The sequence below is a fragment of the Solanum pennellii genome, chromosome 5 (genome assembly GCF_001406875.1).
Source record: "Solanum pennellii chromosome 5, SPENNV200".
Taxonomy (NCBI): Eukaryota; Viridiplantae; Streptophyta; class Magnoliopsida; order Solanales; family Solanaceae; genus Solanum; species Solanum pennellii.
The window spans coordinates 76,227,625-76,250,947 of NC_028641.1; the positions used below are offsets into that span (position 1 = coordinate 76,227,625).

Consider the following 23,323-nt stretch of genomic DNA (forward strand, 5'->3'; position numbering starts at 1 on the left):
AAAAATGCAAATGTTTGCCCCTTGTGACCAACTCACGATATTAATGAGGTCGTAATAGACTCCCACTAAGAATTTCGGGGAAAATCCATTGGGATCACGTATTACACTAAGTCCATAGACTGTTGCACACATAAAATGACAAATTTCGTCATTCCTGCCCCGGGACTCGTTCAAAATTGAAAATGCGAATTTTTTCACCTGGGAACCAACTCATGCCATTAATAAGGTCATAACGGAATGCCCAAAAAATAATTTGGCCATAAATTCATCGAGATTATGTATCATCCAAAATTCATGGACTATATCACACGTAAAATGATAAATTTGGTCATTCAACTCTTGTCTTTTTTGAACTTTAAAATTCGGATATTTTCCCCTCGAGACCAACTCACGCCATTAATATGGTCTTAACGGATGCCCACAAAAAAATTCGGCTAAAAACTCGTAGGATTACGTATCACCCAAAATTCATGGACTGTAACACATGTAAAATGGTAAATTTGGTCATTCCCGTTCCAGGCCTCATTTTAACTTGAAAATGTGAATTTTTTTTCCATTAGGACCAACTCACACCATTTATAAGGTCTTAGTGGACGTCCACTAAGAATTTCGACTAAAAACTTATCGAGATCATGTATCACCAAAAAAAATCCATAGACTATAGCACACATAAAATGGTTAATTTGGTCATTCCTGCTTTGGCCTTGTTTGAAACTAAAAATGCGAATATTTTTCCCTTGGAAACAACTCATGCAATTAATAAAGTCTAACGCCCACAAAAAATGTGGCCATAAATCCATCGAGATCATGTATCACCCGAAATCCATGGACTATAGCACACATAAAATAATAAATTTAGTCAATCCTGCTTTGGGCCTCGTTTATACATGAAAAATGCAGACGTTTGCCCCTCAAGATAAAATCATGCCATTAATAAGGTCTTGACGGATTACCACAAAAAAATTCGGCCTAAAACACATTGGGATCGTGTATCACCTAAACTCCATGGACTACAATACACGTAAAATGGTAATTTGGTCATTCCCGCTGAGGGCCTCGTTTGAACTTGAAAATGTAGACATTTGCCCCTCGGGACCATTTCATACTATTAATATGTTCTTAACATACAACCACAATAAAATTAAGCCAAAAATCGTTGAGATCGTGTATCACTCAAAATTCATGGACTATAACACATGAAAAATGATAAATTTTGTTGTTCCTTCTCAGGGCCTCATTTGAACTTGAAAATGCAGACGTTTGCCCCTAGAGACCACTCACGCCATTAATAAGGTCTTAACAAACACCGCAAAAAAATTCAGCCAAAAACCAATTGGGATCACGTATCACCCTAAATCTATAGACTATAGCACACGTAAAATGGTAAATTTGATCATTCCCGCTCCGACCTCGTTTGAACTTGAAAATTCAAATGTTTTTCCCTCGGGACCAACTCACACCATCAATAAGTTCTTAACGGACGTCCTAAAAAATTATCTACCGAAAACCCAGCAGGATCACCGATCACCCAAAATTCATGGACTAGCACGCGTAAAACGATAAATTTGGTCATTCCACCTCTCAGCCTAGTTTGAATTTGACAATGCAGATGTTTTTCCCTCAAGACCAACTCATGCTATTAATAAGTTCTAACAGACACATACAAAAAGTTTCGCCCAAAACTAATAAGGATCACGTATCACCAAAATCCATGGACTATAGCACAAGTAAAACGATAAATTAGTCATTCCCTCTGTAGCCTTGTTTGAACTTGAAAAGACAGACGTTTTTCCCTCGAGACCGACTCACGCCAATAAGTTTTAAACGGACACCCTCAATAATTTTCAGCAAAAAACTTGTCGGGATCACGTATCACCCAAAATCCATGGACTAAGCACACATAAAATGGTAATTTGGTTATTCCCGCTCTTGAGCTATTTTGAACTTGAAAATGCGGATGTTTTCTCATCGAAACTAACTCACGCCGTTAATAAGGTTTTAATAGACGCCCACAAACACTTTCTTCCAAAAATCCATTTGGATCACGTATCATCCAAATACCATGGATTATATATAACACACGCAAAACGAAAAATTTGGTCATTCCCATTTTGGGCTTCGTTTGAACTGAAAATGTAAAAAATTTTCCGTCGGGACCAACTCACGCCACTAATAAGGTCTTAACGTGCTTCCATGAAAAATTTCGTACAAAAACCCATCGGGATCATGGATCATTGAAAATCCATGGATTATATAGCACACGTAAAATGTTAAATTGGTCATTTCCACTTTGGGCCTCATTTGAACTTGAAAATGCTGAGGTTTTTCCCTAGAAAGCCACTCACACCACTAATAAAGTCTGAACAGAAACCCACAATAAATTTCGGCCAAGAACCCTTCGGGATCACATATCGCCTAAAATTCATGGACTATAGCACATGTAAAATGGTAAATTTGGTCATTCCCGCTCAAGGCCTCATTTGAACTTGAAAATACGGACATTTGATCCCCACGATAAACTCATGCCATTAATAAGGTCTTAACAGATTTCCACATAAGATTTTGTCAAAAAATCATTGGGATCATGTATCACCCAAAATTCATGGATTATAGCACACGTAAAACGATAAATTTGATCATTCCCGCTTTAGGCCTCGTTAATACATGAAAAAGATGTGAATATTTGTCCTTAGAACCAACCGATGCCATTAATAAAGTCTTTACATACGATCCACAATAAATTTTTGCATGTTTTCTTATAGTCAAACTATCACTTAAGCTTGCTTACTGGCTCACGCTTGTTTAAATGTTACAGTACCTAGTTGAAGTTCAAAGCTTAATAATGACTTCTAAACTATGAAAATAAAAATAAAAATTGCTCCTACTATTATCAAATTGTACCTCTTTGTTATAAAATCTTTAAAATATGATTCGACTCCTTGTAAAAAGATACTTTATATATATCTTATAAACTTTGAACAATAGACTTCAAACCTAAGTAGATCAAACATGATATAATAGGATTCTAAATCGAAACTCAGAAAGCTTAAATCATGCATCCCCCTTGCGATACTAATATTTAAAAAAAATGAAATTGACAAAATAGTCGAAACGAAATGTTGCAAAAATCATACTACGTCGAGCATGATTTCGAATTTCCTTTAAGATAAAGAAGATTTTTGATCAGCTAGTTTTTTCTCTGTCTTTGTAACTTCTTCTTCATCCAATGATATTTGCTTGCTTCTGCATTCTACGCTACAAAATGGTTGATCACCCCTATACATTAAAGAAGTATATATATATATATATATATATATCATTAGTAACATTTTTAAATATGCAAATAGTGAAAAAAAAAGTGAGTAGAAACAAATAGTAACGTAAGAATACTCACATATACATGTAGATATCTTGTTCAGGTGAGAGCTTTTTCTTGCAGAATGAACAAAATTCGAGAAATTCACAAATAAGTTTCTTTTCAGTTGTCATGTTCGGGACAATGAAAATCGTACTTCTTTTTGAACCCTATATCTCTACGACTAAAAGAGGGGGGGGGGGAGTATTTATACATGCACATCAATGTAGTTTAGTATGCAAGAAAGGAAATAGAGTTATTAGTAGTATGATTTTATCCAAATTTAAAAGTTTTTGAATCATATTTTTTAAAAATGACAAATAATATTTTTGAATAAAGTAGATTAAATGAATTGAGGTCAGTCAAAGTCAAATTAATAATCTATCTGTTTTAAAAAGAATGACATTATTTCCTTTTTAGTCTGTTTAAAAAAAATGGAAATAGAGTTTTTAGTAATATGATTTTATCCAAATTTAAAAGTTTTTGAATCATATTTTTTAAAAATCACAAATAATATTTTTGAATAAAGTAGATTAAATGAAGTTGGGGGAAGAGTGCATTTCCATCGCGAAAGATTCAATCCAGCCACAGGTTCCCCTACGGCTACCTTGTTACGTCTTTTTTTTTTTTTACGAAATGCGAGCTGGCTGGGCACAAAGCCAAACAAGCCCAGATTGAGGTGGTCAAAGTCAGTCAAAGTCAAATTAATAATCTATCTATTTAAAAAAGAATGACCTTATTTTCTTTTTAGTCTGTTTAAAAAAAAATGAAAATAGAGTTATTAGTAATATGATTTTATCCAAATTTAAAAGTTTTTGAATCATATTTTTTAAAAATCACAAATAATATTTTTGAATAAAGTAGATTAAATGATTTGAGGGTGGTCAAAGTCAGTCAAAGTCAAATTAATAATCTATCCGTTTAAAAAAGAATGCCATTATTTCCTTTTTAATCTGTTTAAAAAAGAATGATCTTTTTCTTTTTTTGGTAACAACTTTCCACGTGACAATGTTTCAGACCACAAGATTAAAGGACAATTTTATACATTTGACATAAATTTAATTTAGAACAAGATGATGAAAAGTCTTTTTTATTTTCTTAAACTTCGTGTCAAGTCAAACTAAACCATTCTTTATGAAACGGAGGAATTACGATTTAAATTGCCAGTCTCACTTGTAGTTAGACTTATCACATTACTATCTGTTTACTCTTATTTTATCGTTTTTCCCTAAATATAATCTCACTTATAGTTAGATTTTTCTCCGTTATCTTTTTACTTTTTTTTTAATAGTCTTATTTTCCTCATTTTACTGCTCAAGGGAAAAGTTAGGTGATAAATAATTATTGTGACACTTATTTCTTCATTTCATTTTCTCTTTTTTTATGGTCAATAATTTTTTACGGATCAACTAAAACCATGTTTGAAACATATAGTGTATATAGGGTGTATATTTTATTATCCTTTTCTACTTCAATATCATGTTTTTGTTTGTTGCTATGCTTTTAACGTTGAGCTAAAATTATGAGTAAATTGTAAATTTAACTTATGTATGGATTTATAATGTATCACATCGTATTATATTGTTCTAATAAACATAATGTCACACATTCATAATTTGAATTATAAACCTACAGAAATAGTAGGTTACAAGGTAGAACTGCTATGAAAAGGTATGATAAAAGATGAAAAATAATTACTAAATAATAAGTAAAGATTAACAATGTGATCACACCAAACTGATCGTTACATAAAATGAGCATTTTCGTCGTTACCTGATAATGAACTCAAAACGATACGATACAGTAAAATTTTAAAAAGCAATCAAAATAAACCATTATATTTAAACTAACAATATAATACTAGTCAGTATAATGAAATGCAGTACAATAGGTAACAACCATCCAAAACTGTGAATGTAGCTATTATCACATATATAATAACTTAAATATAATTATAATGTTCCAAATTCGAACTTATTTTACGAGTCATCATATTATGACAAGTAACGAACACTGCTTACACAAAATACTGCGTACGCTTAGAGAAAGTTTTAGAACTTTTGAATGAAGTCATAGATGTGTTTGCTAATCTCATGTGGCCTTTCTTGATTGACAAAGTGAGCTGCACCTTCCAAAACCACAACTCCCTCCAACAATGGAACATATTTCTTAAATCCACCATTGTGTATGTACTCTTTAGCACCTCTCATATGGTAAACCAAGTCGAATTCCCCGACTATAAACTTGGTTGGAACATTAACTTGTGCCCCTGTCCATGGTGCTGTGAGTTCCGAGTTCCTGCGTTTGTAAAAACTATATAAGCATACAACTTACACGTATCGAACAAATGAAATCAAATTTATGATATGACACAAGGAGAGGAACGTTTACATGGATAAAGCTCGGTAATAGTTAAGTGCACCAGTGAAACTAGTGTGCTCAAACTTGTTTGCATAGTAATCTAACTCTTCCTCAGATAGCCACGTTGAAAGGTCACTCGGAGCATCAGCGATAGCTTCAAGGCCTTTGCCTTTAGGAAAACAAAATGGTGCAGGATCGCGGTATGTCAACATTTTCTTAAGAACAGACTTAGCACCAATTGGAGCAAATTCAGCTTCAATATCTCCTTCTTCCTGCAGGTTAAGATCATAGTGAAAATTACCAATTAAAAGTTGTTGTTGTGTAACGAGGCAACGAGTATTATAGCATGTTTGCAAGTAAGACTTGTCTACAAATAGAGTACATAGACAATGGTATAGAATAGTCCCCGCGAAAACATGTAAAGTACCTATCAAAACACAAATTAAACGTATTCGGAGACAAGAACAGAGAGAACCTGAAATCTGCAGATATAATAATCTTCTCCATATAAAGCCTTTAGCCCCTCAACAGGATTCATATTTGAGTTCCTTGGGAGGTAATGGACACTCAAATTCACCAAGGCTTTAACTTTATCTGGCCTAAAAAGGCATAAATGCCAAGCAATAAACGCGCCCCAATCATGCGCAACAACAAACACCTTGTCTTCGTTAGGAGCAATGGCTTCAAGCAATGCTACAACATCACCCACAAGGTGAAAAATAGTGAACTTTGAAGGGTCATTAAGGGGTGCACCAGTAGTATCTCCATAACCCCTTAAGTCAGGCGCCACAGCACGGTACCCACATTCAGCTAAGTAGACCATTTGGTGGCGCCATGAGTACCTATTCGGGGAAGATCGTGGGTTAACTAGCACACAATCAACACGAAGAGAAACCAAACATAAAGATTTAACGAGATTCAGCCAAACAAAACTCAAGTAGTTCCAAATATGTTGTGGAAGAACTCATACTTTAGTCCTCTAGGCAAAAGCAGAGACAATTTCTCACTATGAATGAGAAAAACCGAAAACAACAACATACTCAGTGTAATTAATCACACAAAGTGGGTTCCAAAGAGTGTAGACTGTAGACAGACTTTACCCTAACCTAAAAGTTGAAGAGGTTGTTTCTGATTGATCCGCGACACCCAAAACCTACTAAAAACAATATTATACCCAGTGTAATCCCACGAGATGGGATCTGAACAATGTAGACTGTATGCAGACTTTACCACTACCTTATAGTTAGTTAGTGAAATTATTTCTGACAGATCCTCGAGTAACTAAAACATACTATAAAATATAATATAATTTAGAATTTACAAAATTATTTCAAGATTGAAGCAAAAGAGTACCAGAGCTCAGGGAAGCCATGGATGAAGAGGATTGTTGGGCCTTGGCCTAATTCTGCTATATGCATATTTAAGCCATTTACAGCTACCATCTTGTGCTCTATCTTCTCCATTTTTGTTTGTCTTTTTCTTACTCTTGTGATTTCTATGTGTGTGATTTTATTAGCCTTAGGTGTGTTAGGCAAATAACCTAAAACACACTATAAACACTCATGATTCAAATTTTGAAAAAAAATCTGTGTATATTTGTAAGCGATTATGACAAAGATACAATTAAAAAATATGACATATTTTATGTGGTAAACTAGATACTGAGATCATGTAATATACTCGTTTAGATGTTAAATTTGAAATATATTATAATTCGAGTGTCTAAATGAATTTGGCGTATTAAAAATGATGCATAGCTTCTGTATTAGAAAAAGTCAAAAAAACTGTACATTTTGTCTTGAAGCTTCACATGGTGTTTGGCGTATATGGTGGAGCATTATTAAATACTTCACGTTTTCAAAATAAATGGATGGTAGGCTAGAAAAAATATATATAAAAACATTTTTTTAAAAATATTTGATAAGTAAATAAAAATACTATTCCAATGAGTTATGATATAGACATTCAGTAACTTTTATTGAAATTTTGTATATGTCATAAAATATTCACCAACTGTGAATCTAGTTATAAAATACTATCACAAGTAACGAACACTGCTTACACAAAATACTGCGTACGCTAGAGAAAGTTTTAGAACTTTTGAATGAAGTCATAAATGTGTTTGTTAATCTCATGTGGCCTTTCTTGGTTGACAAAGTGAGCTGCACCTTCTAAAACCACAACTTCCTCCAACAATGGAACATCTTTTTTAAATCCACCATTGTGTATGTACTCTTTAACACCTGGTATGTGATAAACCAAGTCGAATTCCCCGGCGATAAACTTGGTCGGAACTTTAACTTGAGCTCCAGTCCATGGTGCTGTCAGTTCCCAGTTTCTACATTTCATAAGACGAGAACGTTAGAATGCATTGATCACGAGAGTCTAAAAGAGACTAATATCGTCTATGTTGTTCAGACTCTTTAGAAAATGCTTCCGAGTGTGTTTTTGGAGGATACGGCCACAAGTGTACAAAAATTTTGGAGAGTCTGAGTAACATAGAATCAAATTTTGGATATCACAAAAGTCGAGAACACTTACATGGGAAAAGCGCGGTAATAGTTAACTGCACCAGTGAAACCAGTCTTCTCAAACTTGTCGGCATAGTAATCCAACTCTTCCTCAGAAAGCCACGATGAAAGGGCAGCCGGAGCATCAGTGATAGCGTCAAGGCCTTTGCCTTTAGGAAAATATAATGGTGCAGTATCGCGGTATGTAAATATTTTCTTAAGAACAGACTTAGCACCAATTGGAGCGAATTCAGCTTCAATTTCACCCGGTACCTGCAACGTAAAATCATACTATTAGTCGTAATATTACTCTTGTAGTCTCTTCATGTCCTTCGAGTTCTATTACTACATAGCGTATGTTGTAAAATGCCTATATCAAACACAAATGAAACGGAAACAGAGATGAAAACAGAGAGAACCTGAAATCTCGAGACATAATGATCTTCGCCATATATAGCCTTTAGCCCCTCAACAGTATTCATCTTTGGGTTCCTTGGGGGAAAATGGACACTCAAATTCACCAAGGCTTTAACTTTATCTGGCCTAAAGAGACATAAATGCCAAGCAATTATCGCACCCCAGTCGTGTGCAACGACAAACACCTTTTCTTCATTAGGAGCAATGGCTTCAAGCAATGCTACAAGATCACCCACAAGGTGAAAAATACTGAACTTCGAAGGGTCGTTAAGGGGTGCACCAGTGGTATCTCCATAACCCCTTAAGTCAGGCGCCACAGCACGGTAACCACGTTCAGCTAAGTAGACCATTTGGTGGCGCCATGAGTACCTGTTGCGGAAGATTGGGGGTTATATAGACAGTCTACCCTAACGCATACAAACATTAGTATGTTGTTTCTACAGCTCGAACCCATGACCTTATAGGTCATATGGAAACAACTCTACCGTTGTTCCAAGGCTCCCCTTAATAATCCTACAAAAAATGATTTCCCAAACCTACTAGAAAACAACAACATACTCAGTATAATCCAACAAAGTGGGATCTGGGGAGGGTAGAATATACGCAGGCCTAGTTCCTACCTCAAAGGTGGAGAGATTGTTTCCGACAGACCCTCGACTCACCAAAACATACTACAATTTCACTATGGTGTGGCTCTAGCAAATATATGTACTATGATTACATTGTGGTTGTCATTGTTAATTTCACTATAATTGATATCATTTAAAATACTAACACTTCAAAGTTTTAAAAAGGTTGAATACATTGACATTGAACCAAGTGTTGTTATAAAGAGTTCATATTCCCTTGTCTCCTCACCCCTTTCTACTTCTTACTATCCTTGATTTCCATATAGTGTAATTTGTTATATTTATGATTTTTTTGCTTAGAATTTGGTTGTTACAACGACATATCCAGTATAATCCTATGATTTTACTCTTACTTAAAAGTTAGGGAGGTGGTTTCCGTCAGACCTTCGGTGCACCAAACCTACTAGGAAACAACAAACATACTCGATGTAATCCTGCAAAGTGGGCTCTAGGAAATGTAGATTGTATACAGGCTTTATCCCTACCTAAAAATATAACTTACGATTTACAAAATTATTTCAAGATTGAAGCAAATAGTACCAGAGCTCAGGGAAGCCATGGATGAAGAGGATTGTTGAGCCTTGGCCTAATTCTGCTATATGCATATTTAAGCCATTTACATTTACCATCTTGTGCTCTATCTTCTCCATTTTTGTTTGTTTTTTTCTTACTCTTGTGTTTTCTATGTGTGCGCTTTTGTTAGCCTTTGTGTGGTTGGCAATTGCCTGTTATAAATACAAGTAGTTGCACCAACTTTCAACGTAAGTCAATGTAAACTTTAGTGTCAGGTATCAATATTGGAGCCCGATTAAATTTAGATTTGCGTCGGAAAGTCCCACATTGGGGGTAAAGCGCTCTCTAACAAACGCGACTCTGTACCCAATGGGGCTCAAACCTGAAACATCTTAGTTAAGGATGAAGAAGTACTAACCACTCCACCACAAGCTTGATTGGTTTTATGTTGAGTATTTGAATATGTGATGAGATTTAATTTTTTTTAAAAAAAAGTTTTACGTGTATTTTAATTTTTAAACATTTATTTATATAAATAAATTAATTATTTAAAATATGTTAGCTAATCTCGATAAATTGTAAAAACTACTTAAGTTTGTTATTATTGAGATCGATGTGTATAATGAAAGGACGTGACATATTTTATGTGATTAATACACTGTTGAGATCATGCCCTTTTAATTTTTGGCTAGTAATTAGACATTTAGTTGATGTGGTTGTCACTGTATGCCCAATAATTTTTGGCCTGTGATTAACATTTAGTTGTTGTCATTATCAATTTCGCTAAGTGATTATTTTGATTGAGCATCTGAATATGTGATAAAGTATTCAAATTAAATTTTAATTTTTTTTATATATATATTCTTAATATTTATTACGTGAATAATATTACTTAAAATATGACAGTTTTTTTTAACACACACGTATATATAAGGTTTTTTACTATCATGGTGATGTGTATAATTAAAAGACAACACATATTTTATGTCATTAATTAACTTAGACAGTTGAAATGAAGACAATTATTTCTGGCAGTTAATTTAGACATTTTGTGATTGTCAATTTCACTATGTCATAAAGTGATTATTTTGGTTGAGAATCTGAAAATATGATAAAGTGTTCATGTTAAAGATTTTTTATTCAAAATTTTGAGAATATTTTGTATGTATTTTTAATGTTTATTACATGAATAAACTAACCACTTAAAATTCTTTAAGTATATATATTAGTCTTTACTCTCTAAAAATTAGTAAAATTAATCAGGTTTGTAGTTGAGGTCAATGTATATAATTAAAAAATGTGACATATTTTATGTGGTTAATTAACTTAAATAGCTTAGATCATGCACAATATTTTTCTCAAAATTTGAGTTAGAAGTGTGACATATGAATATTTGTTTAAACGCTAAATTTGGAATATAATTAGATCGAGTGCTGAAATTTATCATTAAAGGATTGTTCATGTATTGAAATTGTTTTTATATGAAAGAAGTGATCAACGTATTTATTTTTTTAATATTTAATATTTTTTCTATCCAGAATTATTTGTCATGTTGCGCGCTTATCGAAAGTCAATTTTACTAATTTTCAAATGTAAATTAGATTACATTAATTCGATATTTTAAACAAAAAAAATAGATATTCTAAAACTACATGAAAAGTACTATAAATTACAATTTTTTGCATATTAATATGATGAAAAAATTACATCTTAAAATATTAGTCAAAGTTTTTATAGTTTGACTCTAAAAATAAGAACCATGACAAACAATTTCGGACGGATGGAATAAGTAAATAAAAATATTATTATTCCAAAAAAATGATACTCTATATATCAATTTTTCTTATTTATTAATTTCCTCATTTAGATGGTACAATATTAATTTGTGGAGCAAATTAAGTCAAACCCCACATACAAGAAAGTCACTAAGATTATAATTCTATCATACTTTATATTATGGCTAATCTCAACAACTTGTAACTCAACGGATCTCAATATTATTGCATTATCATTTCAACAATATACCTCAAATGATATTAATAATGTTCAAATCAATTTGTGTGTATATTAAATATCTCATTAAGGAATTGTTAGGTTAACGATTCATGTTATATGGTGGAGGTAGAAGTATCTTAATATTAAAGTGCATGGTATATATATTAGTGGAGAAAATCATCAAAATGATCCTTAATGTTAAATGTGTATGTGTTGCTTTATTTTAAGTCTTAATGTATAAAAAAAAATGTTATATTTAACGGCAAGTTTCACGTGTGACTAACAAAATATAGTATTGTTATTTCCTTTATAAGCTCAAAATAAATAAAAAAACCATGACTACCATCATTTTTTCTAACAAAAATTATTAGCTAAACATATACATTAGTTACTATCTGTTATTTTGGTTGTAGTTTATATTGTTTTGTCGTAGTTTCTGTTCTGTTTCTATCTGTATTGTTTTTGTTTTTGTTTTTGTTTTGTTATTGTCGGTTGTAGCTTTTGTTCTGTTATTTTTGTTATTTGTCTATTGTTTCTTGTATTTTCATTACTTCCTTGTCGTGGGACGGCATGCTTTGATTATTCTTCTTGTATCAGAAAAAGTTGGCCTACACTCTACTTTCTCCAGATCCCATTTTGTACTTATGTTGTTGTATTTGACTTAATCTTTATATCCCTCATGTCATGATGGCCTAAGTATAGCGTGGCCGGAATGACTTAAGAACTAGAAAACTAATCAAGAGCTTTCGTTTAGAGAGTTAGTGTGCATACAATAGACCCTTATGGTCCGATCCTTCCTCAAACAGTGCGCACATAACGAGAGCTTAGTGATCCCAGGCTTCCCTTATTTTTTTAAAAAAAATAAAACTTTAATTTAAGCTGTAACAGGCCAAACACTTAGCCCTTGTGATAGTTACCTATCGTAATTTAAGAGTAAAATTTGGAGTTAATAATCAAAGCATACATGAACTATCATGTTTTCACAGGTTTCAAACCTGACACCTAAACTATTAGTTGTTCCATTTTTTTCTCTATCTATGTATATTAAACAATTTGAAACAGCATTTGGTCTTTTGGCAGGTGGTTCTTCGCAAGGACATTGTCAATCTTGTAGATTTTGTAAAGATTTTAAATGATGGGAGTATTGTAGTTTGTTTTACTACTTCATTATTCTTATGCGATTTCCTTATTAGTTTCATTTTCCTTTGTAACCTTGAATTTAACGATTATAATATTTGAATGTTCTATTGTGAAATTGGAGTTGTTACACAACTAGGGGTATCTTGTGTCTTTTTCCCTTGATTAAACAATATAAAATGATAATGTGTAACTTTTGACCTTTAAACTTAAAAAGGAAATATAAAAAAGATGACTTTAGTCTAAAGTAGTCTTGTGAATTGTCTTTTTATATTGTCCATTTCTCAATGTCTAATTATCTCTTCTTTCTAATACCAATAATAGTCCAAATTCCAGTTCCTTTAAGCACTTCTCATACACAACTTTTTGAAATATATCAATTTTTTACAATATTTGACTGGTCATTTTTTTCCTTTAGAAAAATGAGTTTTTGATTTATAAAAATATAAAAAACGACTTTTTTAATGAAAGCAGGAGAAACGAATTCTGCAAATAACATTCTAAAAGATTATTTATTTTGAAACAGAGGAAATAACATTTCACTAGTCAAACCAAATAGGAATCATAAAATTGCATGTTTTGACTTTAAAATAGGCTGGTCTTTAACTTTTGTCTTTTAAAAATAAAAATTTGTTCCTAACAATATGTAAGTTTTTTAGCAAATGAAATCATCTCTCGACATAATTTATAAAATATTATGATATGAAAATATAAACTTTTGTCCTTCTCCAAAAACAATTATTCAAAAGTGCAAATGACCAAATAGGAACCCCACCTAGTGAGACATTATTAGTGGCCTTATCTTTTACAACTTTACAACTCTCTATTGAAAAAGAAAAAGATTATCACCATTCATTTTTCTTCATTATTAGTTTGATGTAAATTGTTTCTCTTGAGAAGTTGAAAGAATTTTTTTTTTTTGAACTACTTTGGCTTGATTAGTGAGAATGGAAAGAGGAAAAGAAAATGAAGGACAAACAGAAGGGGAAGATAACAAATCATTGGTATGTTGATTATAATATTTAATTTTTTTATTCATTCACATAATTCTTGTAAGTATGTTGTTGCTTTATGTAACTTAGATCGTGAATATAATCTTTATAACTTATAGGGATCAATGATTTAATCTTTGTTTACATACACTAAATCATCTGCTATAGTTGAATTTATCAAATTCATATTGATCTTGTTAATGAAATGACAATAAAATAAATCACAAAAATAGCAAGGTAAAATGAATATAAGGGTGGTTCATAGAATTAACCTGAGGTGTCAGGTCCAAAACTCAACAGAGTCAATAAAATACTAGGTAATTTTTCTCATCTTTCCTAGCTTTGGTGGCCAGAGTTGTCTGGTACATGTTGCTAGTGAGAGGTGACAGATATCCCGTAGAATTGATCGAGGTGCACGTAAGTTGGCCTAGACTCCATAGTCATAAAAATTAAATGAATATAAGGAAAGGAATATAATCAAACCCTGTATTAGATCTTGAGAATCGGGCCTTGGTGGCCTAAGTAAAACGTGTTCTGAATGGCGAACTGGGAAACAAAGGGCTTTTGTTTAAAGAGAGAGCTTATGCATCAGACTGTCTCTTTTTTTGCTTTTAAGACTTAAGGCGTAACAGACCAAATTAACATTTAGCTTATCTATTAGTGCATTTGTGATAGTTGCCTTTTGTAATGTAAGAATAAAATTTGGAGTTAATAATCAATAATATACCTGAATTATCATGTTTTCCGAGTTTCACACCTCAACTATATATCTGTTGTTCCCTTTCTCTATCTGAACACTGAACTATATATTATCATGTATGTATTAACATAATTTGAAACAACATTGGTGTTTTGGCAGGTGTCATCTGTTGTATACCGCGAGGACATTGTCAATCTTGTAGATTTCACAGAGAGGTTAAATAGTTGGCGTGTTCAAACTTCTCTTGACATGGATGAGATTATGATGTTGACATTTGTGTCGTTATTTTGTCATCTTTATTACTCTTTCTTTTCGGAAAGTTGTAATGACGAAATGTGTTGCATATCAAATGAGATTCATGATTTTGTTCAGTCACTCATGCTTCATCCAGGTGAAGAAGACCTGCTGGTTAGAATAAAGTATCCTGACCTCATGGAGAATATCATAAGTTATATTAGCTCACATAGCTATGCTGAACCAACCATGACCGAGGATCGTTTGGTTGAAATTTTAGATGCCATCCTCATGTTTCTACAACATCTGCACAAGTGTTCTAAGTTGATTTTCCCATCAATAACGACTCCATTTGAGCTTCTTCAGAATGTATTTGGCAATTTAAGAGATTTCTGTAGGTTGAAAGTAAATGGTTGCCTTCATGAGTATGAGGCAATCGTATATGTCTTACCTCTTCAACTTATGGTGGAGAGAGTAGTAAACTTCTGTTTTACTCTTTTGTATAGTCAACTGGACATATTCGATGAACTTGATGTCTCTCTAGTTAACTCCAATCTAGCTAATCTACTTGTGGAGGTTATTCCTGTTTCACTGGAGGTTATGCACCTATGTTGTACAAATTTGGAAGGTTCAAAGTCGGAAGAAGTTGGACGTTTCATCAAGCAGCTCCCAGAAACCTCTCAGGACATTCTTAGAGAATCTTTGATTCATCTACAAGAGCACATGCTTAATACTCTTACTCGTAGCGCTTCTACGTGTAACATTCATGTCATGATAGAGTTCCTACTGATTATTCTTACTGATGCACTCAAGGATGTTATTCGTCATGACAAATTGCTTGTTCTCTTGGCACGTGTTATACAACTTACCAAGGAGGTATTCGTCCTTTTTGGCAACTTAGAAGAGAGTATGAATGAAGCAAATCTAAATTTGATGGAAAATATTGAACTCCTCAAGGAAGATCTCAAGAATGATTTCTTAAAAGAACGTGCAGACTCGTCTCAGCTCCGCTTCCCCATGAGTGATGGACCGCTCTTCATGACTCTTCTACTCACAAACTTAAATGACTTGGTCAATTCCAATGCTTATCCAGTTTATTTGATAAAAGAAGAAATCGGGCGGGTGAAAGAAGACCTGGAAATCATAAGATCGTTGTTCGGGTATGTTGAGCAAGAGTTGCATAAAGATCTTTGGGCTCATGTTCTGGATGTGTCATATGAGGCGCAAAATGCCTTTAACTCAATTCTTGCCCGAGATCATGGTCTATTGCAGCTTATCTTCATACTTCCTGATACCGTAGAAAAGATCAAGCTTGTGAAAAAAGAGGTACAAGAAAAGATCCCCAAGAGCAGCAGTATTATTGTTGCAAACGCTCCCAACAAGCCGGTTGAAAGAAACTCATCGAGTACAGTTGGTAAAATAATTGTAGGTTTTGAGGAGGAGACAGAGTGGATAATTAGGAAGCTCACCAGCGGACCAGCTGAGATAGATGTCATTTCCATAGTCGGCATGCCTGGGCTTGGAAAAACTACTTTGGCTTACAGAGTGTATAATGCTAAGTCCATGGTTGATCATTTCGACGTTTGTGCTTGGTGCACAGTCGACCAGGAACATAATGAGAAAAAGTTGTTGCAGAATATTTTCAATCAAGTTATTGGTTTGAAAGAACAATCCAATGAGTATCATGACATAGATGATGACGTTGCTGATAAGCTGCGGAAACGACTATGTGGAAAACGGTACCTTATTGTCTTGGATGACATGTGGGATACTGAGACATTGGATGAGCTAATGAGACCTTTTCCTGAATTTCATAAAGGAAGCAGAGTGATTTTAACAAGTCGGAAAAAGGAAGTTGCTTTGCATGGAAAATGCCACAGTGATCCTCTTTATCTTCGATTGCTAAGATCAGAAGAAAGTTGGGAGTTATTAGAGAAAAGGGTATTCGGAGAAGAAGGTTGCCCTGATGAACTAAAGGATGTCGGAAAAAAGATAGCTCGTAAGTGTGATGGTCTTCCTTTAGTAGTTGATCTAATCAGTGGAGTCATTTCAAGGAATGAAAAGAAAGAGGCTTTCTGGCTTGACATTCTGAATAATTTGAGTTCCTTTATTTTTAAGGATGAAAAAGAAGTTGAGAAGGTTATACAATTAAGTTATGACCATTTGTCAGATCACGTAAAGCCGTGTTTGATTTGCCTTTCAGCTTATCCAAAGGACACAGATATAAGGATCTCTGAGTTGAAAGAATTGTGGATTTCTCAAGGATTTGTGGATCAGATTGAGATGACAAGTGCAGAAGAAGTAGTGGATGAGTTAATTTCGAGTAGTTTGGTGATACCTTTCGGTAATTCTATTTACAAAATTCATGATCTTGTGCATGACTTTTGTTATATAAAACGTAGAAAGGAAAACTTGTTTCACTTCATAGAAGGTTCAAAAGCTCTGTCTTCGGATCTTATGCCACGTGGAATTATCATTCATTCTAATAAACATGTATTTCCTTTCGATGACAGTTTTGTGGTGTTTGATCGAGAAAAGAAGAATCCTTATGTTAAACACCTCCTCTATCTGAAGGTGTATGATGATTGTCTTTCCTACAAGAGTCACCTAAACCACTTTAGGCTTCTCAAAAGTTTGGATTTGGATGGCAGAACATTGACAGATACTTTGCTGAATGAAATTGGTATGCTCCTTCATTTGAAGTACTTAAGCATTCAGACTGAGGCTAACACTCTCCCTCTGTCATTTTCAAACCTCTGCAATCTAGAATCTCTGATGGTGAATAACGTGGAGGGATCATGCATGATACTATCGCCTTGGTTTTGGAGTCTAACAAAGCTACGAGATGTGTGGATGAAGTGTTGTGCTGATCCAACTGTTTTAGATGAGCACTCAAGGTTAGAAAATTTGACATCATTATATGATCTCTACCTTCCCGGTTCAGAAGACACGGAGGATATTATTTTCAAAAGGTTTCCTAATCTTCGAAACCTTAGAGTCTATATCAAAAAACAAATACCAGAGAATATGTGTTTTCCAAGATTGGATGTCCTTAATGAACTTGAAGAACTCATTTTCTCTGTTTTTCCTCGGAATCCATTCGCTGAATATACACACGGCTTCCCTTTGAGCTTGAAGATACTGAACTTGGAAAGGCTCGCTCTGACATCCGATACACTTTCAAGACTACCCAACCTTGAAGAACTAAGTCTAGAACACGTAATCATCGAGGAGGGCAAAGAATGGAACATGGAAAATGTCATTTTCCAGAATCTCAAATCTCTAAAATTGGTAGATTTGTCATTTTCAGAATGGAAGGTTGATGCAGAGAAATCCTTTCCCGTGCTCGAGAAACTAGTTATAGATTCATGTGATAAGCTTATGGAAATCCCAGACAGTTTTGGAGATATTGCGTCATTACAGCTTATCAAAGTATGGCACTGCCCTCAGCTTAAAGAGTCGATGTTCAAAATTAAGGAATATGTTGAAGAAATGACCGGAGAAGACAAGCTTCACGTACGCTTCTATGTTTGAGGTATGCTTCATTAACTTGTTACTACTTTTAGAAATGTTGTGTGTTTTCCAATAGTACTTTATGTTTTGTGCGGATCAGATCGAGCTAGCGCATACAAATCATGTGAAGTGAGTAAATAAACAGAATTGTAAATAATAGGCTTGTTACTATTATGGTGATGTGTATAATTATAAGACGTGACATATTTTATGTCATTAATTAACTTAGGCGATTGAAATCAGGACAATTATTTCTAGCACTTAATTTAGACATTTTGTGGTTCTCATTGTCAATTTCATTATGTGATAAAGTGTTTGTTTTGATTCATGAGTATTTGAATATATGACAAAGTGTTCATATTATACATTTTATTTAAATTTTGAGAATATTATTTTTGTGTATTCTTAATGTTAATTACATGAATAAATTAATCACTTAAAATACGTGAGCTTCTTTAAGTATATATATTAATCTGTTGGGAAGTAGGAGAACAAATAAAGTAGTTTTGATGATTGATAAAGTGAAGGCATGGTGTCGTATGTATACAATTATGAGAGTTGCGACAAAGAAGAAAAAGTATTGAAGAAAAGAAGAAAAAGTGCAGAATTGTAAAGAAGGAAAAGAAGGAAACAAATATGGAAATAAATAAAGAAGGAAAGAAATAAAAAAAAAGTAACAATTCAAGTCAAAGAAGGAAAGAAATAAAAAAGTAGCAATTCAAGTCAAAGAAGGAAAGAAATAAAGAAATTACAATTCAAGTCAAATAAGGAAAGACGTAAATATAGACAAGTTCAAGAAGGAAAAGGATTTGTAATTCCTTTCCTTGTAGAAGTTGAAGGCAAATCAAATCTATAAAAGGATCAAGAAGTTGAAAGAAAAAAATGTCTTTGCAATCACAAAAATCGAGAGAATTTTTCCAGCAAAGCCAGAACGATAGGTATTGCATATTCACGAAATATATCATCTTGAGAGTAGTATTTTCTGGAGAAAAAACGCAGGTCTTCGTCACAGAAACGCAAGGACCAGGTTCACCTTCATCACAGCAACATAAGCACCAGGTTCACGAAACCTGTTCTACTCAGAACTATTGGATATTGAAGTTTGATCAATTAAAGTCTAAGGTTATTAGTCTTTGTTGATTTGTTCTAGGTTTATTATTGAGTTGTAATAATTCCTAGATTTGTAACAAGAAGTGGGTTTGACTTTTTGGGAGTTGAGTCTTGAGAGATTTGTACAAAGGGTGGGTTTGGCTCTTTGTAGGGTTGAGTTTCAGTGAGGGTTGTAACAAAAGGTGGGTTTGGCCTTTTGGAGAGATCGATTGGAGTCAATCGAGGGAGTAGTAGAGATAAGACTTTTTGATTATTGAGTTGTAATCACAAAATCTTATAGTTGAATTAATAAAACGAGGTTTTTCCTTCCTTGAGTGAGGAAGGTTTTTAATTCAGTAAGTGTTTGTGTCTTTACTCTGTCTTTACTTAAAAGCAACTTACACGAACCTGGTTCGTGTTCTGGGGTAAGGTTTCTTCAATTGGTATCAGAGCAGGTCTTTTCGTTAAAAGATTCACACCTTGAAAAGACTCAATGGCAGCACCACCTACCCCACAAGAGGGAGCTTCACAAACACGACCACCACTGTTCAATGGCAAATATTATGGATGGTGGAAAAATCGTATGATGGACCATCTTATTGGCGAAAACCCTGATCTATGGGGAGTAATTCTAGATGGCCCAACCATACCTATGAAAACCGCAACTGATGGAATCACCAAAATCCCAAAGGAAAGAAAAGAATGGAATGTTGAAGACAAGCTTGCAATCCAAAACAATGCCAAAGCCAAGAAAATTTTGATCTGTGGCATAGGACCAGACGAATACAATCGAATCTCGTCCTGTCAAGATGCCAAAGCCATATGGGAAACACTACAAACAGCTCATGAAGGAACAACGCAAGTCAAGAAGTCCAAAATTGATAACTTGAACAGGCAATATGAGCTGTTCAGGATGGCAGAAGGGGAGACTATTCAAGATATGCACACCAGGTTCACCTCCATCATTAATGAGATGTACTCCTTGGGAGAGATAGTTCCTAATGGAAAGGCAGTAAGGAAACTCTTGAGTGTCCTTCCTGAAACTTGGGAAAGTAAAGTCGAGGCTATCACTGAAGCCCGCGACCTAGACTCACTGGCCATGGATGAGTTGATTGGTAATCTCATCACATACGAACTCAAGAAAAACCAAGAAAAGGAAATTGGAGGAAAAAGGAAGGAAAGGAACCTGGTTCTAAATAAAAATGCATCAGATGATTTTGAAGATGAAAATATTGCCCTCATAACCAAAAGGTTCACCAGAATGCTAAAGAGAGGGCAGACCTTTCAAAAGAAAACTTCTCAAAAACCATCTGAAAACACTAAAGACCAGGTTTGTCATAAATGTGGGAGCCCAGATCACTTCATCAAATTCTGTCCACTTTGGGCTTTAGAGCAGAAAAAGGCAAACTTTGAGAAGGTCAAAGACATCAAGAATGATAAGTACATTCCCACAAACAGAAGAATGACCAATCAAGAAGCGGATCTTTCAACGAGAAGAGCCTTTGCCGCTATGGGGGACTTATCTGAAGAAGAATTTGAGGATGGAGGGTTCGAAAATCAGTCACTACTTGCAATAGAACAATCAAATAAATATGATTTTCTTGCACTCATTGCTGAAACAGATTCTGAAGATGATGAAGAAGATGACAAACAAAGCAAGGTAAGTTTTCATCACATCAAAGTAAATATTGAATCATATTCTAAAAAGGAACTAGAGTCTTTATTGAGTACTCTTATAGATGCATATCAGTCTGTCAATTCTGAAAGAGAACAAGTGATGGAAAACTATGCATCTTTAAGAGAAGTCAATGACAATCTTGAGAAACACAATCACTTTCTTCAAAATAAATTAAAAGAACAGATTAAAATCTCAGAGTTAAGTCACAAGGGCAAAAACTCTGCTAGTGAACTTCAATTAGCTCTAGAAGAAAAAATAAAATTGTTAACCATAAAATATCAAGCTTTAACAGAAAGGAATAGGTTGTTACAAGAAAATCTTGATCATACCAAACTGGATCTGGAAAGAAATCTTAGATGGACCAGGTCCTCTGAAATTTTAACTCAGATTCAAGAAAAGCAAACCACTAGTCGAAGTGGGATAGGTTTTAAAAAACAGAATAATCTTGTGTCACACACTATTCACATGTCTAAAAGTTTATGCACTCATTGTGGAAACTCAGGTCATTTAAAGAATCAATGTAAAGCTTTATTTGAGGCTTTTCAGAAAAATGTTAAGTTCACCAAAAAGGAAAAGACTGATACGGCTAAGAACCTGGTTCGAAATAAAAATGCTCCAAATAAAAGGTTTTCTTATTTGCCTTTATGGGCTAGAAGAAATCTTATTCATCCTTTTACTCACATAAAGGGGCCCAAGCTAATCTGGGTTCCCAAGACTAATCTTTGACTAGTGTTTCAGGTGAAGGTGAGAGGGAAAAGGCCAACTTGGTACATGAATAGTGCATGCTCCAAACATGTGCTAAAAATGGTAGAAAATTTCCTCTCGCTCTTTGATTTTCAAGGAGACAGTTTATTCCTTGAAAAGGATGAAAAAAAAAAAGTTGAAGAAAGTGACATGATATCAAACATCTTTGATGATGCAAATTTAGGGAACACTGCATATGAACCTGGTTCACAGCTAACAATCATTGATGCACCTGCAACATGAATTACTACTAATCTATGGTTCTGGAGATTGGGGGAATATTAGAGCAATCGGGACAGTAAGAGTATGGCACACCTTTAGGGGGAACTTCGTTGTGTGAACATGGTCCTTGTTATTCATTGGAAGGTATTGAAAATTGACAAGGGTTGGTTCTCTGTGAATCAGCTTGAGATTCATTTGATCTGGGAGAATATGATGATGCGACATTCTCATGAAGGCCTTGAATATGAAGAACTTGAGAAAAATCAGTCAAAGCATGGTGTTATCGAAACAAGTTGATGCATTATCATGATTTCCTTTAATAATTGGCTAGTAAAAGAATAATCTTACGCTTGAGTAATTATACAATGAATATCTGCTAACTCAACCTCGTACTGTAACAGGTACACACTCAAGTCACATCTCAAACAATGCTTAGAAAGTTTGCGGATGTTATCTCTTCTTTTTGCTAACACCATTAAGTAAGTCATGAAGAAACACAAAAAAGGGGAACCTGGTTTCTCTGTAATACTCAGGTATGTACCATCCTTTTTCAATGCATTAATTTCCTGAGTGTGGGTCAAACATAAGCACTAATGAACCTGGTCGATCATCAAAAATTCAACTTTCTTAAAGATCACCAAGAACCCTCTTTGACAATAAGCATCGTTCAATCTCAAACTGCTCTAATGATGAAAATCTCAGTATTGAAGTCACTCATGCTTTAATTTAGGGGGAACCCTGCTTTATCACCCACATCTGAACCAGGTTCACAAACTCCAAATTGATATTTCATCCATTCCAAGTGTATAACTTGTCTATCTCTCAGGGGGAACAATTCTCACAGAAATAAATTGTTGCTTGCTTTCATTATTGATAAACACATCTCTTTGTGCACCAAAATGTGATGAATCTCTTACTGGTAGTTGGTACTCCTTCAAAGTTGTCATCAAGAAAAAGGCTATCAAAAAAAAAAAAAAAAGAAGAAAATCATGGAGAATGAAAATGCTACGGAGTAGAGTTAAAAAAAAAAAAAAAAAGGTGATGATGTATCTCATGTTTCTCGTGATGAAATTTCACATTCTAAGAAAACTGATCAGAATAAAGAAGCTGGTGCACAATGGGCATACTGAAAAAATTATCAATGGCAGTAAACATCCCTTTCTTCCTTACTTTAGTAATCTTTGTCCCAATCCTTATCCTCAAATTTTATACTCTTTTGACTCTTTGATGTGCT

The 23,323-nt window shown here is 34.0% G+C and overlaps 3 protein-coding genes across 6 annotated transcripts; 1 reads left to right on the forward strand and 2 right to left on the reverse strand.

The window, feature by feature from the left end:
• Positions 1-5,179: 5,179 nt before the first annotated feature.
• On the reverse strand, positions 5,180-7,413 carry LOC107020468 (epoxide hydrolase A-like). Its single transcript, XM_015220843.2, has 4 exons — positions 7,070-7,413; positions 6,192-6,558; positions 5,747-5,988; positions 5,180-5,653 (listed from the first exon to the last, which is right to left on the reverse strand). The coding sequence occupies exons 1-4, from the start codon at positions 7,177-7,179 to the stop codon at positions 5,407-5,409; spliced, it is 966 nt and encodes a 321-aa protein (XP_015076329.1). The 5' UTR covers positions 7,180-7,413; the 3' UTR covers positions 5,180-5,406.
• Positions 7,414-7,666: 253 nt separating this feature from the next.
• LOC107020469 (epoxide hydrolase A-like) lies at positions 7,667-9,984 on the reverse strand. Its single transcript, XM_015220844.2, has 4 exons — positions 9,813-9,984; positions 8,646-9,012; positions 8,258-8,499; positions 7,667-8,054 (listed from the first exon to the last, which is right to left on the reverse strand). The coding sequence occupies exons 1-4, from the start codon at positions 9,920-9,922 to the stop codon at positions 7,808-7,810; spliced, it is 966 nt and encodes a 321-aa protein (XP_015076330.1). The 5' UTR covers positions 9,923-9,984; the 3' UTR covers positions 7,667-7,807.
• A 3,714-nt stretch (positions 9,985-13,698) lies between these two features.
• LOC107018542 (putative late blight resistance protein homolog R1A-3) lies at positions 13,699-23,086 on the forward strand. Of its 4 annotated transcripts, none has more exons than XM_027917194.1 (3): positions 13,699-13,921; positions 14,769-17,526; positions 17,611-18,714. In XM_027917194.1, exons 1-3 carry the CDS (start codon positions 13,865-13,867, stop codon positions 18,375-18,377), a joined length of 3,582 nt encoding a protein of 1,193 aa, XP_027772995.1. In that variant the 5' UTR covers positions 13,699-13,864; the 3' UTR covers positions 18,378-18,714. The 4 variants fall into 4 exon arrangements, with proteins under 4 accessions (XP_027772995.1, XP_027772996.1, XP_015074536.1 ...); XM_027917195.1 differs by lacking the exon at positions 17,611-18,714 and having other exon boundaries at positions 14,769-17,187; positions 17,357-17,537; XM_015219050.2 differs by adding an exon at positions 22,491-23,086 and having other exon boundaries at positions 13,700-13,921; positions 14,769-18,378.
• The last annotated feature ends 237 nt before the right edge of the window (positions 23,087-23,323 follow it).

Excerpts from the sequence above, each read along its gene's own strand:
- LOC107020468 (XM_015220843.2), bottom strand. The coding sequence starts at position 7,179 with ATGGAGAAGATAGAGCACAAGATGGTAGCTGTAAATGGCTTAAATATG. Across the intron at positions 6,559-7,069 it reads CATGGCTTCCCTGAGCTCTG|GTACTCATGGCGCCACCAAA; the intron begins GTACTCTTTTGC and ends TTCCCCGAATAG. Across the intron at positions 5,989-6,191 it reads ATTATATCTGCAGATTTCAG|GAAGAAGGAGATATTGAAGC; the intron begins GTTCTCTCTGTT and ends CTTAACCTGCAG.
- LOC107020469 (XM_015220844.2), bottom strand. The coding sequence starts at position 9,922 with ATGGAGAAGATAGAGCACAAGATGGTAAATGTAAATGGCTTAAATATG. Across the intron at positions 9,013-9,812 it reads CATGGCTTCCCTGAGCTCTG|GTACTCATGGCGCCACCAAA; the intron begins GTACTATTTGCT and ends CTTCCGCAACAG. Across the intron at positions 8,500-8,645 it reads ATTATGTCTCGAGATTTCAG|GTACCGGGTGAAATTGAAGC; the intron begins GTTCTCTCTGTT and ends TTTACGTTGCAG.
- LOC107018542 (XM_015219050.2), top strand. The coding sequence starts at position 13,865 with ATGGAAAGAGGAAAAGAAAATGAAGGACAAACAGAAGGGGAAGATAAC. Across the intron at positions 13,922-14,768 it reads GGGAAGATAACAAATCATTG|GTGTCATCTGTTGTATACCG; the intron begins GTATGTTGATTA and ends GTGTTTTGGCAG.